The sequence below is a fragment of the Pongo abelii genome, chromosome 11 (assembly GCF_028885655.2).
Source record: "Pongo abelii isolate AG06213 chromosome 11, NHGRI_mPonAbe1-v2.0_pri, whole genome shotgun sequence".
Taxonomy (NCBI): domain Eukaryota; kingdom Metazoa; phylum Chordata; class Mammalia; order Primates; family Hominidae; genus Pongo; species Pongo abelii.
Window position 1 is genome coordinate 62200569 of NC_071996.2, and position 12821 is coordinate 62213389.

The window sequence follows — 12821 nt, forward strand, 5'->3', positions numbered from 1 at the left end:
TAATGTTATCGAAATATTAAATTACATATAGTATGTTTAGTTTTATTTAACATTGTTAAGATTACTCAATGTCAAAGGGAGCATTTTAAAATTTTTTAGTTTTTGAAACAGGGTCTCACACTCACCCAGGTTGGAGTATAGTGGCACAATCTCAGCTCACTGAAGCCTCTGCCTACTGGGCTCAAGCAGTCCTCCCATCTCAGCCTCCTGAGTAGCTTGAGAATACAGGTGTGCACACCACACTGAACTGATTTTTAAATTTTTTGTAGATGCGAAGTCTCACTATATTGCCCAGGCTGGTCTCGAACTTAGGAGATCAAGCAGTCTTCCTGCCTCATCCTCCAAAGGTGCTGGGATTACAGGCATGAGCTACTGCACCTGGCCAGAGGCCACATTAAAAAAAAAAAAACATTGTTGAGGCTTTTAAACTCACAACTCTTGGAGACATAAAACTTCCATTATCTCAGGCACTTGGTAAATCTGAAGCTTCAGAGAAAAGAGGGTCAGGGGATAGGACATGATAGATCAATTTCAGTTATAGACTTAATATGGGAACACCTTATATAGTGCTTGACATTTTGTAGAACATTTTTTACTTCTGTTTTTAGTTAAGATGGATATTTGTGTCAATTCATCGATAAGGTTCTGAAATCTAGAAATATAGGTGGTTTCTCTCAGTTACATGATTATTATGTAATATACTTGAGCTTAAGAATCCAAGATTCTGGATAGCATTGTTTCTTTGGGAAAATGTAGATTCTAGGTTCCGAACGGTTGATTTCCTAAATATCTTTTAGTTCTCAGCCATTTGTAAGCTGCGCTTCACCTGCTACTAATTTTGCTGTTACTTCTGCTATCCCATCTTTAAATTATCACAATTTGAATGATTGAAAACTATGATCATCTTATGTCTTTAGTAACAGTAAGCAAAATTTACATGTTTTTAAAGGAAATTTAATTTCTATAAATATTGTTAAAAAGGGGTTATTTGTGAATATGTAATTTTGTATGTTGTTTTGGTATATTTTTCTGTAACTTTCAGGAAGCACTAATCTGTTTAGTGTTTGTTCTGACTGTTTTGCCTTGTTGAGAGGTTGATTACTTTTAATATGAAATAATTTTTAAAGAAGGCTTTTTATAGGGTTGTAGGGGCTTTTTAAAGTTATTGATACCTTTTTTTTAGTTTGTAGATAACTGCTATAGAGATCAGTACCATTGCATATTTTGCATAGTGTAGAACCAGTGGTCATTAATTTTTTAAAAATTTACCTTATGCAAGTGTAGTTTTCAGGAAATAAATACATAGGTGCATATACAATTAAACAAGAAAATGAAAACAGTTTAAAATAGGGTAAGGAAATATACAGATAGAATACTGAGAGTCATAAATATGGAGAGTGGGTCAGAATTGTAACATTGATAGGCATTGCATAAACCCTGCAGCATTTTTAAGTTAAACTTGCTCTCATTTTGGGTATCAAGAAGATCACAGGAAAACACAACTAGCTCTATAATGAGTATTGCATATAAGAAAAAGAGACTGGGCATGGTGGCCTACTCCTTTAATCTTAGCACTTTGGGAGGCCAAGGTGGGAGGGTCACTTGTGGCCAGGAGTTCGAGACCAGCCTGGGTGACATAGTGGGACCCCTCTCTAAAAAAAAAAATTAAAACAAAAAAAAATAGCCAGGCATGGTAGCACACATCTTAGTCCCAGCTACTCAGGAGGCTGAGGCAGGAAGATTGCTTGAGCCCAGGAGGTTGAGGTTGCAATGACCCTTGATCATGCAATTGCACTCCAGCTTGGGTAACAGAAAAAGACCCTGTTTCAAAAAGAAAAAGATTTACCATTCCTCCAAGGAAACACAGCTTGTCAATTTGGTCTTAAAGTGTACAGTGGAGTGACATGAGTTTCTTCTGCATTGGTGTGGAGATGGATACTCTCCATCACATGAATATTTCAAACAAGGAAGAGCTCAAAGTCTTAAGTTGTTGCTCATGGCTAAGGTAATGTTCTGGAAGTCTTTCAAAGCAGGATTTATTCACTTCACAGTCAAGTCATCAACTCATGGAAATGAGGAGCCCAGGAAAAGAATATCATTCTGGGCTAGTTTCTGTTCCTGTGCATTACATGATTTTTAATGATTAATCGTTTGCCAGTGGATAACATGGATGTAAATTTGCAAGTATCTTTAAAGTTCTTTTTTAAGAAATGACTTTATTAGTTGTAATTTCACATACCATACAGTTTGCCCATTTAAAGTTCAGTAGTCTTCAGTATATTCACAGAGCTGCACAACCATTATGGTTATCACTGCACTGCTCCTCTAGGCCCTCTTCCCCTACCAGTGCAACGCAACCATTAATCTACTTTATATCTGTAGATTTCCCTATTTTGGATTTTCATGTACATGAGTGGAAACAGGTACTATGTAGTCTTTTGTTAGTAGCTTCTTTGACTTAGCATATTTTCAGTGTTCATCTATGTTGTAGCATATGTCAGTACTTTATTCTTTTTTGCGGCCGAATACTATTTCATTGTATGGATATGCCATATTTTGTTGATCCATTTATTTTCTGATGGACATTTGGGTTGTTTCTACCTTCTGGCTATTATGAATAATGCTGCTATAGACATTCATATGCAAGTTTCTGTGTGGACTTGTGTTTTCACTTGTGTTTGGTATGTACTAAGAATGGAGCCGGGCATGTTGGCTCATGCCTGTAATCCCAGCACTTTGGGAGACCAAACGGCAGGAGTATTTAAGGCCAGGAGTACAAGACCAGCCTAGGCAACATAGTGATAGCCCATCTCTACAAAAAAATGTTAAAACTAACCTGATATGGTGGTGCACACCTGTAGTCCTAACTTTTTGGGAGGCTGAGGTGGAAGGATCCCTTAAGCTCAGAAGGTTGAGGCTTCAGTGAGCTATGATGGCACCACTTCACTACTGCTTGGGCCATAGAGTGAGACCCTGTCTCATAAAAGAAAGGAATGGAATTGCCGAGTCATGCATAACCTCTGTGTTCAATCATTTGAGGAACTGCCATACTGTTTTCAAACTGGCTAGATCATTTTACATTCCCTTTTGTGTGTATGAAGATTACAATCTCTCCACATCCTCACCAACACTTATCTTACTTTCTGATTCTAGCCATTCCAATGGGTATGAAGTGATATGTATCTCATTGTGGTTTTGATTTGGATTTCCTTGATGACTAATGATGTTGTACATCTTTTCATGTGCTAATTGGCCATTTACTGTACATTTTTCAGAAATGCCTATTTATAATAGCTCCTTTGCTCATTTTAAAGTACAGTTGTCTTGTTACTGAGTTGTAAGTGTTCTTTATATATTCTAGATACAAGTTCCTTATTGGACACATGATTTGCAAATATTTTCTCCTTAAGGTTTTTTTTTTTTAATTGCATTGTTTTAAGGGCATTTGTGTTGGGAAAATATTTTAAAACCTTAGAAATAATTTTCTGAAAGCAAATATTGACTTATACAATAGTAATAGTAAATGATTTCATTGACTGTACTTCCAGTAAACCTCTTGTTGGAAAGGTGATATGAATAACTATTATGAAGGTAAAAAGAAATAAAATGAAAATTGGATGCCTGCTAGTTATATAAAGTCTTGGAAAGTTATTTTCTTTTCATTGTGCGTACAGTATCTATAGCTATTAAGTCTCCAAGCTGTCTTATTGATGATTTCTCAGATACACTGTATAGTATTTCAGCTACCTTGGTTGGGCTAGATAGCCTTCTACCTCTTCCCTTATTTTATTGAGTTATAATTCATATACCATACAATTCACCTTATCACAGATAGCCTTTTGAATTGGAAATAACTGATGAAAACTATTTACTCTGGGAGCCAAATCTGTTACCTGTCTGGGTAGAGACTGGAACGTTAATGAAAAAGAAAGAAACCTCTTTAAACTCCAGTGTAAATTTAGTTGCTTCCATCTAGTTTCATACGAGTGCTCATAGTCGGGAGGCAGGAAATGCAAAAAAAGATTGATTAGTTTTCATAAAAATTAAAATCTGTGTGCATCGATACCGAGAGAGTGAAAAGACAATCCACAGAATGAGAGAAAATATTTGCAAAGCATATATCTTACTGGATACTGAGACTTGTATCCAGAATATATGAAGAACTCTTACCTCTCAACAATAAAAAGATAACCCAATTTCAAATGGGCAAAGGACTTTAATAAACATTTTTCCAAAGATATATTAATGGCTGATAAGCACATGAAAAATATTAGTCATTAGGGAAATGCAAGTCAGAACTACAGTGAGATACTTAACACCCACTAGCATAGCCAAAATAAAGATGGATAGGCTGGGCACAGTGACTCACGCCTATAATCCCAGGCCTGAGTTGGGAGGCCAAATCTGGGAGGATTGCTTGAACCCAGGAATTTGAGACCTGTGCAACATAGTGAGACCCAGTCTCTACCAAGAAATAATTTAAAAATTAGCTGTGCATAGTGTCGCATGCCTGTAGTCTCAGCTACTCTGGAGGCTGAGGTGGAAGGATTGCTTGGGCCCAGGAAGTCAAGGCCACAGTCATCTGTGATTGCATCACTGCATTCTAGCCTGGGCAACAGAGCTGAGACCCTGTCTCAAAATTTAAAAAAAAGATGGACAATCACAGGTGTTGGTAAGTGGTGGAGAAATTGGAACCTTCATACATTGTTGATGGGACTGTAAAATGGTACAGCTGTCAGCACTTGGAATGTTGCTTTTCCAGCTAGAAACCTCTGTGGCTGGTGGTGCCTTTGCCCAAGTTTTGCTCGGGCCTGCTGGGTGTGTTCTGCCTACTAGGACTGGCAGGCTTTGTTCGACTAGTGCTATCAGCTCGGATCCCACGCCTGCCAAGGGTGAGCCAGACATGGATCGGCAAGGGGTGCATGGGCAAGTGAGTGCAGGGTCCGGCCACTGTTTACAGCCAGGCACACTGGATGCAGTGGGGCAGGCAGCTCTAGGCGCTGGTGCCTTGTGAGGCTGTGGATGGATCAGGCGTACCACAGGCAGCTTTTTCTGTGGGCACTGAGGAATGCGGTGGCACCCAAAAGCTTGGAGACACAAGGAACTACAGAGCCCCAAAGAGGTTGTCACAGCCCTGGTTCAGGGAGCTCCTAGGTCTGGGCTCCCTGAAGGGTCAGAGCTCTTCTCTCCTTGTCGCCCGCAGCATGGTGAGTGGGGGTAGGAAGGGGTGTTTCAGCACTGTTTGTGTTACAGCTCTTCGAGTCCCACCATTTGGCAGGTCCCGAGTTCTTGTCCCACGTCCAGAGAGAATGAGGGACACAGACAGTTGGAGGGTTAGCAAGGCGAAGAGGGGTTTTATTGAGCAGTAGTACAGCTCTCAGGAGACCCAAAGTGAGTGGCTCCTTTCCTCAGGCAGGTCATCCCAACGAGTGTGTAGCTCTCAGTGGAGACGAGACCAGACAGAAGTGGGTAGCTCCTGTCCACAGGGAAGTCAGCCTGACATCTGGCTGAGTCTGAGATTTTCATGGGCTTCAGAGAGGAGGAAGTGCATGCTGATTGGTCCATGGGAGGCAATGGGTGGGCCTGGGATAAGCACCATAAGTTCTCACTCCAGTCGGTGGAACTGGCAGCCCAGCCTCCAGGCTTCAGGCCATCCCAGGCTTGAAGGTAGGGTTTCACTGGGGACCTGCCCCTTTTCACCCAGGAGCATGTCTGCCTCCTGCTACTGTTAATGGCACCCAGGCTGTTCGTGCCAAGGGATGCCTGCAGACCCATGCCAAGCTGCCCTCAGTTCCCCCTTGGCCTCCCTTTGTGCTTGTTGGTGCCCAAAGTCCAGAGGGGGCCAAGATAGCAGTGGGCTGGTGTGTCGGCACTGCCCCAAGCATACGCATACACACCTGGATTGTGACAGTGCCCAAGCTTGGCCAAAACTTTGCTCCAAAATCGGAGCAGGAGCTGGGGACAGGAAGGGAGGCTTCTCAGGCCCCTGAGAGCACAGTGATACCCAAGTCTACAGCCACAGCTGGGTCAGGGAGCACAGGGCTCCCACCCCACCAACTTGGAAGTGGTCAGGGCTCCCACCTGTTGCTGACTCTGTGGAGCACACAGACCCTGCCACGCCTCCCCTGCTGCAGCTGGCGTCTTTGTGGCAGCCACTCCAGATGAACCGCTGCTGCCATCACAGCTGTTAGCATCAACCTATAGTTGGAAAAATAGTAATTCCTCCAAATATCAAACATCAAGTTACTACATGATCTATCAGTTACACCCAACAGTATTGAAAACATACATCCATACAAAAATTTACAGTTGTTCATAACGGCATTGTTTATAAGTGAAAACAACCCTAAAACTACTTGTTTAAGGATTCGTTATGCCCAAGGCGGTATACTTTGAAGATAGACTTATTCCCTGATTTCATTTGGCCTATAGTTCTAGACAGCAGAAGAGATAATACATTGTTAAATGAATCTGACACTTTATTTAATTGTTCAAAGAATTCCGAGGGAAAAAAACCAGTTGCTTCAGACTGAGGGTATTTGAACAAATACGGACAAAATAGGATTGTAGGAACCAGGAAAAGGTTTGATTTTGAACTTAAGCCAATAGCAAAACTAGCCAAAACATTCCTCCTATATACTGACATTATGTATACTGATATGTATATCTATATGCTGATATTAACAAACGTTTTTTGTCTTGGATATAGCCATATAATCTACATGTTGTGTCGTGAGTCATGAAAATTGTTTAACGAACAGTGAGTGTCACTTTAAGCCTTTGGACACTTCAGCATTCAAGAATCAAATGAAATTCGTTATCTAAATCTGCTCCCCTATAATCAGTATTTTTAATGAATGGCATAGTCATTTATCTCACCAGTAGACAGTACCAAAAAACTGTTTTTTCTCTATTTCTCACATTGTCCCTAAATCTGATGAATTTTTATCTTTTATAATTGCCCTCTATTCCCATTACTTCATAGGGACTTATTTCTTGATATTCTAATGGCTTCCTAATTGGTTTTCTTTCTGTTCATTTCATCTATTTCGTCTTCCACATGCCTCTAAAAGTCTTTCTATATAGTAGTAGATCTGATTTATCCCCCCCTTCATTAGTTCCCAAAATCATGTTTGCAGAAGTGCTATTCAGTAAGTTTATGCAGTCTGTGCAAAATGAGAAAAATAATGACAAGTTACGGAGTTTGTACAAATGTATTCAATTTAAAGTGCTCATTCTGAATTATATCCTTCAAGTTTTGGGAGTATATTAAAATGCCTTTTTTAAAAATTGGGGACAGGATTAGGTGTTAGTTGCTATTTTAGATGTCCTACTGGTGAAAAGTGACAGTTCTTTCTCAATTTTAAATTAAAACATTTTTTTATTTTGGTCTCTGAAATCCAGAGGTTTTAGAACCACTGGCCTGCAGGATAAGGTCCCTGATACCTTGATGATAATGGCATATGAAATGGTTTGATTCTAAAATATCAGATTAATTTCATTTCTTGTGCTAGCTCCAGTTCATTGATTGGGTGTCTGTAATATTAGGTACAGAAGGCTTGTGAGATTAAGTTTGTGCTAAGCTGAAAAATGCCATTATCAATTTACAAAATATTCTCTAGGCAAAGGATGGGCGAATTCCTGATGTAGCCGGTTCCTACCTTTTCAGCCTCACACGTTCTACTTTATTTTCAAAGTTTCTTTTCCAGTGTTACCATGAACTAATACATCCCCTGAATGCATGCAATATGTTTCTCATAATTGAACCATATTGGCTGGGTGCAATGGCTCATGCCTGTAATCCCAGCTGTTTGGGAGGCTGAAGCAGGAGGATCACTTGAACCCAGGAGTTCAAAACAAGCTTGGGCAACATAGTGGGACCCCATCTCTATAAAAAATAAATTTAAAAATTAATAATTGAAGTATAATAGAAAATCAAGTATAAATAGTAATGTCTTAGAAGAAAGCCAGGCCAGATGTGGTGGCTCACACCTGTATACAATCCTAGCACTTTGAGATGCTAAGGCAGAGGATTGTTTGAGCCCAGGAATTCAAGACCAGCTAGGCAACATGGTGAGACCCTGTCTCTACAAAATAAAAATTACCTAGCCATGAGGACATGTGCTGGTGGTCCCAGCTACTCTGGAGACTGAGGTGGGAGGATCAAGGCAGCAGTGAGCTGTGATTGTGCCACTGCACTCCAGCCTGGGCAACAGAGTGAGATGCTGTCTCAAAAAAAAAACAACAAAAAATTCTGATGGTAAAATGGTTTATACGTCTTTTTATGTTGTCTATTTGTAATGTCTTTTTTCATTCACCTACCCCGTGAACTTCAGTTACCATCTTCTTTGACTCTTCCCCTGTGTCCTTCAAACATAGTTAGGGTCTTTCTGTAAAACTTTCACTGTACCTACTTATAAATAGTACTTATTTATAGTGTAATTATTTACTTACTTATCTGTTACCTGTACTGTAGAGCTTTGATGGAACACATTATTTGGGTTCTCATGTTTATCATGTGAATTTTAGATGAATGTAGACTGAAATTATGGCCCATGATGCATTCCATTTTAACTCTTCTGTTAAACAGAAGAACACTTAAAAGAATTTGGTTTCATTTTAATGTTCTTTAGCATAATAAACTATTTACCACATACTTAACTCATAGTAACATGCTTTAAAAAATTATTTTTCTTTTGTATCCTGAAAAATTACTTTTATTTTAGAGGTCCTTACTGTCTCTGAGCCATTTAGAGATTATATGCCAAATCTATGTTTCTTAGTTTATCTGTGTCCTGTCTGTGTGTGTGTGTCCAGGTAATTACTTTGCCATGATGGAAACATTTTTGTAAAAAGAATAGTACAATTTCAATAATTGTGGTTGAAATATGTTGTCATTTAAACCTAAATATTTAAGGAGACAAACTGTTGCCTTTTTAATGCATTGTAGTGAGTAAACTTAACAAATTAAAGAATTGGAGAGAAGTAAAATAGTTTGTACATTATCAGTGATACTTGTTTACAAACTTTATTTTGTGTACATATATGTTAAAAGAGAAAACCATGAGCCATGTTTTAAAATATGTACTTGTTTTAGTTGTTGATTCACTGATGAAGAAATTTCTGATGTTAGGATTTTTTTTTTTTTAGCATACCCTTATTAGTGTTGTATGACCGTATTCTGGAGACTAGGCATCAGAACAAGGATAAATTTGTTATTAGTTGAAAAATCTGATTTTCATGGTAGGGTAATTCACAGTCTCTTTATAGCTTAGTGTTCTGTCTACTTCTAAGAGGTAGACAGGGTTCCTCAAAAGATTGAAATATTAAACCAGTACAACAAGGATTTCATTTTCAAAAAGAAAAAGAAAGCAAATATTAAATTAGGAAAAATGATTACAGTTTTTGGTCTTCAGTGTTTCATAACCAAGTGTTTATATATGGTTAAAAAAAGGACTTACTCTACATCAGATTGAGAGCCCAGCAAAGTACAATTATAGTGTATAGTAAATGGACAAGTGGGTAGAAGGAACAAAGACTAAAGAAGAACTACATGGTGGAGGCCAGGCACAGAGGCTGGTTCCTGTAATCCCAGCGGCCGAGGCAGGCAGATCATGAGGTCAGGAGTTGAGACCAGCCTGACCAACATGGTGAAACCCTGTCTCTACTAAAAATACAAAAATTAGCCGGGCATGGTGGCACACACCTGTAATGCCAGCTACTCAGGAGGCTGAGGCAGGAGAATCGCTTGAACCCTGGAGGCGAAGGTTACAGTGAGCTGAGATTGCCCCACTGCACTCCAGCTGGGGCAACAGAGCAAGACTCTGTCTCAAAAAAAAGAACTACGTGGTAGAAAAATTGATGCTTGTGGGAATTTATTAGAGGATTGTGGGTTAAATTTAGTACTGAATGCAGCCTTTTGTTGTTTAAAAAAATTTTTTGAACTTACAGTCTACGTCAGCATCAGCATCTGCGTCACCATTTCAGTCTGCGTGGTATAGTGAATCTGAGATAACTCAGGGGGCACGCTCAAGATCACAGAACCAGCAACGGGATCATGATTCAAAAAGACCTAAACTTTCCTGTACAAACTGTACTACCTCAGCTGGGAGAAATGTTGGAAATGGTTTAAACACGTTATCAGGTAAGAATGAGTTTCTGTAGGTATTTTAAGCCGTTTTTCTCCAGGGGTAACACAGTTGTTCTTAGTTTTGGAATGAGGCAAGTAGATTTTATATGAAGACAGTGGGTCAGAAATGTAGTGGAATTTCCAAAATCTTACTTTAAATTAATGCTAGAACTGATATTAACTCTTCTTCATTTTTCTTGTAAAATTGATATAAATATCCTAAACAGGATATTAGCAGATTTTAATTAGAATAGCTGGTATTTTATGATAATCAAATTGGTAAATGTATGTATTCTTTTGGTTATTATATTTTGTAATTGTTACAAGGAAAGCTAAATCTACTGATATGTTTAAAATATTGCTTAAGCATGACTTACATAAATGATAAACATTGTAGTATATAATATTTATTTTCAGAAAATATGGAGGCTAAGGCAGAATGATCGCTTGAGGCCAGGAGTTTGAGGCCAGCCTAGACAACATAGTGAGACCCTGTTTCTACCAAAAAAAAAAAAAGAGAGAGAGAGAATTAGCTGGGCATGGTGGTGCATGCCTGTAGTCCCCAGCCACTTGGGGGGCTGAGGCTGGAGGATCGCTTGGTCCCAGGAGTTTGAGGTTATGGTGAGCTATGATCATGCCAATGCACTGTAGCCTGGTAGACAGAGCAAGACTGTGTTTCTTAAACAAAAAACAAATACGGAAATTCTTGAGTTACAGAAAAATGGTGGTTATTTTAGTAGGAGTTTTATACAGGGGATTAGAAAGTCATAGTTTTAGTCCTCTAACTAGATGAGTGGCATTGGGCAAGATACTAACCACTCTGGGATTTGGATGGTCTATCCATAAAGCTTCATGCCTGGTATTATGTACTGAGACACATATTTTTCACACATGTTGAAAAGATCTTTTGTTGAAAGGTCAGGAGGCTACCGTCTCACTCATACTCCTCTTCCAATGAAATGTTAGCCAGTGCCAGTGTTTAAGAGGAGCCAAAACTTGTGATGACACAATCGGAGGTAAAATTCTTTAAATGTTTGTGTATTACCAATTGAAGTAGTGTAAGCACTTCCTGTCTGTTTTGATAAGCTGGAATGCCATGGGAAAGACGTGCCTATCTGAAGGATATTAAGAATGTTGTGATAGCTAAGAGCAGACTGTTAATAACTTTGTAGACAAACACCACTGTGCCAGAGATATTTTTGTTCTCTTCTGCTATATGAAAATGTTATAAATACTCTAGGCCATTTCTCTTAATAAAGAGGAATTATTAAGGCTACTAGGATTAGGGAAGAAAGAATCAAAATTTCAAGGTAAATAGTGAAGGGAAGAGGTTTGAGACTTAATGTTTAATTTACTTTTAAATCATATCTAATAAAATTTCGATAACTGTAACAATAATTCTTAGAATTAAGAATTCTAGAATAAAAAATTAAGCAACTGTGGTAGCAGTAAAAATAATTCTGATTAAATTGTGTTGTTCACATCTTCCCTTTCCAGATGCCTTTGATTTTGATACTGGCAATTCTCCAGCATCACTTTCATTGACTTTTTTTTTTGTGAAATTCTCCATCTTTGACAAGATTTACATTTTTTTTCTGTAATCGTTTTACATAATGTATAGGTAGATGTTTCGTGGGAAGTGATTGAGACATTGACATCGTGTATGGGGTAGATTTTAATGTTAGGCAGAGAATAATATGTTTAGAGTAGGAAATAATTTTATAAGTGATTAGTTCATTTGTGAATAGTTTTATGTTTTACTAAATTGTGTTTCTGATAACAACTATATAACCGGGGATTCTCATAATAAACAACAGTAAGGCCAGGTGCAGTGGCTCGTGCTGTAATCCCAGCAATTTGGGAGGCCGGGGTGGGCGGATCACTAGAGGTCAGGAGTTTGAGACCAGCCTGGCCGACAGGGTGAAACCCCATCTCCACTAAAAATACAAAAATTAGCCGGGCATGGTGGCACGCACCTTGTAGTCCCAGATATTCAGGAGGCTGAGGCAGGAGAATCACTTGAACCCAGAAGGTGGAGGTTGCTGTGAGCTGAGATCATGCCACTACACTCCAGCCTGGGTGACAGAGTGAGACTCCGTCTCAAAAAATAATAATAATAATAAATAACACTAACTTTCCTCTCTATTACTGAAGATTATCATCATCCAAAGCCTTGAAAGCTTTCTCTGAAATAAAACTTCTTCATTTATTTTAAGATTCATCTTGGAGGCATAGTCAAGTTCCTAGATCTTCATCAATGGTACTTGGATCATTTGGAACAGACTTAATGAGAGAGAGGAGAGATTTGGAGAGAAGAACAGATTCCTCTATTAGTAATCTTATGGATTATAGTCACCGAAGTGGTGATTTCACAACTTCATCATGTATGTATAAATTACATTAAGTATAACTTCTGATAATGTTCCATTTTCCTCTTTATGCATGTTACTAAAACAACAGTACAAAGGAATAAAGTGTGTCTTTTGTCTTATGAAGATTTCAGAATACCTTAATATTAATATTTTTTTCTAGTACTTTACTTGTTTTGACCTTGAAAAATAATTTAAAATACAGTAGATGAATATGAGTATCTAGATTCCATCTACCTTTATGTTGTTTAACTTGCATTTTTCCTTTTAAGAATGTCTGTTAGAAAGTAACATACTAAATCGTATATCCTCAAATAGAATTT

At 38.5% G+C, this 12821-nt stretch overlaps 1 protein-coding gene across 22 annotated transcripts in view; it reads left to right on the plus strand.

Annotated features, from left to right (window-relative positions):
* The window catches only part of MARCHF7 (membrane associated ring-CH-type finger 7), a 56405-nt gene that overhangs the window by 20997 nt on the left and 22587 nt on the right, over nt 1–12821 (plus strand). For 15 of the 22 annotated variants that reach the window (XM_009237744.3, XM_063712560.1, XM_009237743.4 and 12 more), the window contains 2 exon segments: nt 9952–10144; nt 12346–12513. In XM_009237744.3, the coding sequence (XP_009236019.1) occupies nt 9952–10144; nt 12346–12513 (361 nt within the window). 22 annotated transcript variants of the gene reach the window in all.